Here is a 6,000-nt window from a genome sequence, read left to right on the forward strand (position 1 = left end):
ATGACCTCTCTACGTCCTTCCAGCCTTACATTTCAATATAACATTTCTATCAATGATGATTGAAAATGTTATGGTAGTCCAAATATGAACAAATATATAAGTAATGCAGTGCTGTCTTTCTGAGCCTGAAGACAATATGAGCCAGTGATTTGGCAGCTGCTCATAGCTTCCCCAGTTAAGTTAACTCCGGTCAGTTTCACAATTGCTATTTAGAAACTGTGGGCAAGATTCATCAGGACGCTATGAGCAGAGGCAAACACTGAAGCTATTCACTGGGCAACAGAACCGTAAAAGTGTAAGGGAGGTATACAGTACTAGAGAACTCACATTCCTTACAGCAGTTACTTTCCCCTTTCTTCTATATCCCCCCACCAAAAAAAACAGAAGCCTCCAAGAAGGAATGGGGCAAAAAAGCTCTCTACCTTTCAGCAACCAGAGTGAGGAAGGTGATGTTTCAAGTTCATCACCTATGGATTGTCTATACTTGAAAGATATTGCAGATTAAGGTAGACTGTGAATTTAAAGCACAATAGCTTTGCTGAAATAGCTACCCATGTGAACATTTATTCCAGAATAACAGTGTCCACATGGGGAGCTATTCCAGTTAGTTTCCGGGTGCAGCCAAGCCCCTACTAACTAGAGGCTGACACGAAACATTGGAACCAGGTAGAAAACCCAGCAACTTCCCAGTTGCTAGGAGGGAGCTGAGCTTCTCGCCAGCTCCTGGACCTTACTGGAAGTCCCATCACACCGTTTCTATCAGCCTGACTTATAGGTAACTAGTAAATGGTTAAAGTTAGATACAGAAACTATATTACCATTGTGCGTTTTCATGTAATCATGAAAAGCCTAAATTGGATTTGCTAGAGGCAGCACTTCTTGTCAATGGTAGACAAGAAATACTGTTTATTTTTAGATATATAAGGAATAAACTTGAAAAACTAAGTGAAGTAGTCTGTGGCTGATGTGGGGGCAGGGAGAAACGGGCAGAGACTGTTTGGAAAAAAAAATCAAGACCTTCTTTTCAAGAGCTAGAGACATCTTTCATCCACTGTACTACCACTACTGGCACTAGGAGAAGCTAGCTCAGGGGTCGGCAACCTTTCAGAAGTGGTGTGCCGAGTCTTCATTTATTCACTCTAATTTAAGGTTTCGCGTGCCAGTAATACATTTTAACGTTTTTAGAAGATCTCTTTCTATAAGTCTATTATATATAACTAAACTATTGTTGTATGTAAAGTAAATAAGGCTTTTAAAATTTTTAAGAAGCTTCATTTAAAATTAAATTAAAATGCAGAGCCCCCCAGACTGGTGGCCAGGACCCGGGCAGTGCAAGTGCCACTGAAAATCAGCTTGCATGCCGCCTTCGGCACCCGTGCCATAGGTTGCCTACCCCTGAGCTAGCTTATTCCTCCATCGAAAGTACTCTCCCTTTACTGGCTCCTCAGCCAGCCTCCATAACTTGTCCAGAGAAAAAGAACCAAGAACGAAAGTAAATCTTGTCATTAAAACAATATGCCAGCTCTTGATAGTGCTAGTAGCTCCTGCACTGAGTAAAGGTGCTGTTTCTCTAGAACAGTCTGTAGTTTTTCACCCTCCTCTCCATTTTCATCAGTTCTCATTTCCTGTGTTTGTCTAATTTAGATTGCAAACTCCTCAATGCTGGGACTCTGTCTTACTTCTGTAAAGCATATACATCTATAACACTACATAAAAATATTAGATCAGTGGTGGGCAACCTGCGGCCCGACAGGGTAATCCGCTGGCGGGCCGTGAGACAGTTTGTTTACATTTACCGTCCACAGGCACAGCAGTCCGCAGCTTCCAGTGGCTGCGGTTCGCCGTTCCCTGACAATTGGAGCAGTGGGAAGCAGCAGCCAGTCCGTGCCACTTCTCGCAACTCCCATTGTCCAGGAACGGTGAACCGCGGCCACTGGAAGCTGCGACAGCTGTGCCTGTGGACAATCAATGTAAACAAACTGTCTCACGGCCCACCAGAGGATTACCTTGACGGGCCGCATGTGGCCCATGGGCCGAAGGTTGCCCACCACTGTATTAGATCATAAGAGATTCAATGTGCCTGTTGAACTAAACCTGGTCCTCAAAGCATCTCTCCAAGTGACCACCTTATTTTTCAACACATACTCCCCACTGAGATTCTTCCTCCTCCACAAGCTAAATCCTTAGAGATGGACAGGAGGGAAGGGGCGATTCAATTACCTGTTGCACTGCTCCAGCAAGGCTACACTGAAATTATGTAAGATGCCTATTCTACTCGGCTCCCCATCAAAGCTACCTATCATATATGTCAAGTGGAAGAAAATTGGGCCTGTTCCCTTATTTGCTTCTTCATGATGTTTAAAGGCAACCTAAAAAAAATTTGCACAAAATATATTTTTGTGGTATTAGAAATTCTGAAAGTGTACCTTGTAAAACTAATGTGATGGAGAAGTAGTGAAATAACATCACAAGAAAATAGACTGAAAGCTGAGCAACTGAGGCCTTTTCTAGATTAAGATTTAAAGTGTGATATTAGTTAACACATGCTAACACATTATAAAGTTATAGTGCAGACAAACTATACTGCCTTTAACAACTACTAAACTGTTCAAGTTAAAAGCTGTGAAAGCAGACGCAATGAGGTTTTAACTTGACCAGTTTAATACATGTTAAACGCAGCTTGTGCCATGTCTATATTAGAATTTTTAATTACATTTGTTAGCACATAAACCAACATGTGCTAAGATAATACTCTAAATCCTAGTCTGAATAAAGGCAGAGAGAAGACAAGTCTTCCACTGTTTAAAACTCATTTTTGGTCATACCTGTTTAATTCAAATACACTAGGTTAAAAGGATGTCTGCTAAAAATTCAACATCCCACTCCTTTAGTTCAGGTGTGAGAACTCAAAATAAACTAATAGGCAAGAACAAAAAATATTTTTTTAAAAAGCATTCCAGGTCCTCACACAAAATAAGCAAAAGAGAGCACAAAATCAATTTAAAAAAAATCCTTGGCCCATCAACTTTAAGCCAGGAAGTAAAAGCAGGTCGGGGGGGGGGGGGGGGGGGGGAGAAGGGGAATTATCTTAAAGATACACCCAAATTAGCATTTCTCGACCAAAAAACAGGGCATTAGATATGAAAAGTATGGCTAGGAAATATACATTTTATAAATCTTTCATTCACCTCAGATTGAAAATTGGCCTGTATCTTATTGTAAAGATCTATGAATTGCAGAAGAAATTGAGTATTTGCCACATCCTCTTCTAAAACTGCCTCTGGCTGGCTCCCACTTAGCTAGGCCCAGAATGCATTCTGGGAAGAACATAAATGGAAAACTCTGTATGTTCTCTCTCCAAAATGCAATATGGGAGCAAATGCCATTTGGTGGCATTTATAGGGAAACAGATTGAGTGCCAGTTTTCATGTTCAGCTAAAGCTCAGCACACCACTCCAAGAAGGCTTAAGTGCAGATAAGATCAGCAACTTCTCCTTGATGCAAGACAATTTTATTTTAAAAGTAACACATTTTAGCTATATGATTTGTGACAACCATTTTTTTTTAAAGTCTGAGATTCAGATTGTCAATGCACAACTCACTTTATTTAAAAAAAAAAAAAAAAAAAAAAAAAGTTACCTAGCCTCAGCAGTTTCCTCCCTGGACCAGTAATATCTAGTCATCCCTCCATTCTCCTCCTCATATTGAATGTTTTCACACTACAGCTGAAAAAAAAGTTTACTCAGACTTTGAAAAATCAAGCCAAGGTATTCCCAATACAAGTATCCAGAATCAGTTTGCCATTATATTAAACATCCACAATTACATAAACGAACTATGTATTCAGAATACCAGTAGCAAGTGTGTAATGTAAACAGTGATTACTGTATATATGTATTGATAGTTTAACTACTAGTAATAGCTGAATACTGGAAAAGAGGCAATGCTCTCTTACATGTTTAATTTAAAAGATGAAGAAATCCTACAAAAGTAAGGGTTGTATCAAAATTCAGTCAACTGGGGGAGTATGTATTGTAATTTTTTTAATCTTCAACGCACTAAATACCTCCAGCACATATATTAATTAACCAGGAATTGAAAACAAAATTGCTCCCTGGTCCCAAGCTTTTTTATAAGAAAAGTCAAAGATCTGACTATGTTTATATCACTGTTGCATATATTAAGGTTTCTCTTTTCTAAATAATGCCAGGGCAAAATTTGGAGTGTTCAGTGAGTGCTTTCTAATACAAAGGCATATGCAATCAACTTTAAGCTGTATTGTTCAGAGAAAGTAAACACTATGGGCTATTCTAATTTCAGCATACGAATACACAGCTGACCACTCAGGATCACTTCTAATTTAGTATTTGGGTTCTGTAATCATTGTGCACTAGAACTCACATTGAAATCAATTTGAGTATCACACTGCACAACAGCTCTAGAAATTAGGCTTTAAGATTTTCTGGAGAATAGTTTATTTTGAGTTGCATAATAACAACATTGTTAGCACACTACATTCAAAAGCACATCAACTACAGCAATACTAAACATGTTTTCTGTAAGGAACACAAATCCTCAGGAAGTTACTACCATCTTGGTTTTCCGAATATGAATGTGCCTGATCTGTACAGAGTCTAAAACCATCAGTTTTCAGAGTCAAACTGCACATTAATATTTCACAGGCATACAACATGCCTCATCATCCTTCTGAGTATGATAGTGACGACACAGCCATCAAAACCTATCTGGCTGACAGTTACCAATAAAGATCTACAGACACAGTGAAAACAGCTCTGATACAATCACTATCAATCCTATTACACAGACCCTGGAAATAAACTGAAAGTTCTTTATCACTTCCCTAAAAGAAGTCAGTTTCTTTTCCCAATTACTGTACATCCCTGTTTCAGGGACGATTACATCTGATAAATAGGGCATCAGATAACTGGGATATCAGGGGGTGGAAGGGTTAAAGCCCTGCACACCCGGGTGACATAACCTGGTATAAAAGGAAGCCCCTGGATTAAGGAAATCTAGGAAAATAGGCTTTTACTTGCCTTCATTTAAAAAAAACTTATCATTCTCTGCAGTATCAGTCAGACGCCGACCAGGGAGCTGGATGAAATGCACCCGAGTCATTACCCGCCCCTCCTATCTCTGCCCCACCGCCTTTCAGATCCCATGGGAAAGCCTCTCCCCAGTGCCCCTGCCGCGAAATACAGGGATCACGAGCTGTGTCAGTGGGGAGCCGCCGCCCCCCACCCGCGCGCGGCCCGCCTTGGTATTAGGATCCTCTGAGCCTCCCTTTTGGGCCAGACCAACCCCAGGCTGGGTGGGGGAGGGGGCGCTTTACCCGGGGGTTTCCCGGCCTTGCCCAGGCAGCTCGCTCGCTGCCCAGCCGCACTTCCTACCCCTTCCAGGCCGGGCCTCTGGGTCCTTCTCCCCGGCCCCCGCCCTACCAGACTGCCGCTGCCCGCGGCGGGGGAGGACTCCCCGAGTCCCCGCGCTGTTGAGTCCCTCATCCCCGGGAGTCGCCGTTACCCTCCCCCTCTGCCGAGAGGCTGGGACAGACCCTCCCCCAGCCGCGGGAGGAGGAGGGGCAGGCGGCCACACCGCCGGGGAAGGGGGGAGCCTCTGACCTCCTCGCTCTTCAACACCTCCTTGAACTCCCGCTTGATCCTCTGCACCGCGATGTTGGCCATCTCCGCAGCCGGCACCCACTCGCCGCTGCCTCCGAGCCGGGCCCAGCGAGCTCCGCCGCTCCCGCTGGATAATTCCCGGCCCCACCAAAATGGCGCCCGCGCCGAGCATGCGCGCTGCGGCCCCCGGCGCCGCCGCTCAGGCGGGGCCACGGCAGCGTGTGCGGCGGAGATGCAGGGAGCAGAGCGGAGCGGCCCCTGAGCTAGGGCGGGAACTAGCGGGCGGGGGCGCGCTGGGGTCTGCTGGTGGGGGGAAGGGACTGCGAGAGGCTGCCCCCCCCCCCGTCCCTGAGGGGAGGCT

General features: G+C 44.1%; 1 protein-coding gene across 1 annotated transcript in view; it reads right to left on the bottom strand.

The window, feature by feature from the left end:
- UBE2K (ubiquitin conjugating enzyme E2 K) overlaps positions 1–5,796 on the bottom strand; it is a 66,361-nt gene extending 60,565 nt beyond the window's left edge. The window contains exon 1 of the mRNA XM_026647976.2: positions 5,640–5,796. Coding sequence (XP_026503761.1) covers positions 5,640–5,702 — 63 coding nt within the window. The 5' untranslated portion in view covers positions 5,703–5,796. The remainder of the gene's footprint in view (positions 1–5,639) is intronic.
- Between the last annotated feature and the right edge of the window lie 204 nt (positions 5,797–6,000).

This window comes from Terrapene carolina, unplaced genomic scaffold (assembly GCF_002925995.2).
Source record: "Terrapene carolina triunguis isolate 2854851 unplaced genomic scaffold, T_m_triunguis-2.0 Scaffold66, whole genome shotgun sequence".
In the NCBI taxonomy this organism is placed as follows: Eukaryota; Metazoa; Chordata; order Testudines; family Emydidae; genus Terrapene; species Terrapene triunguis.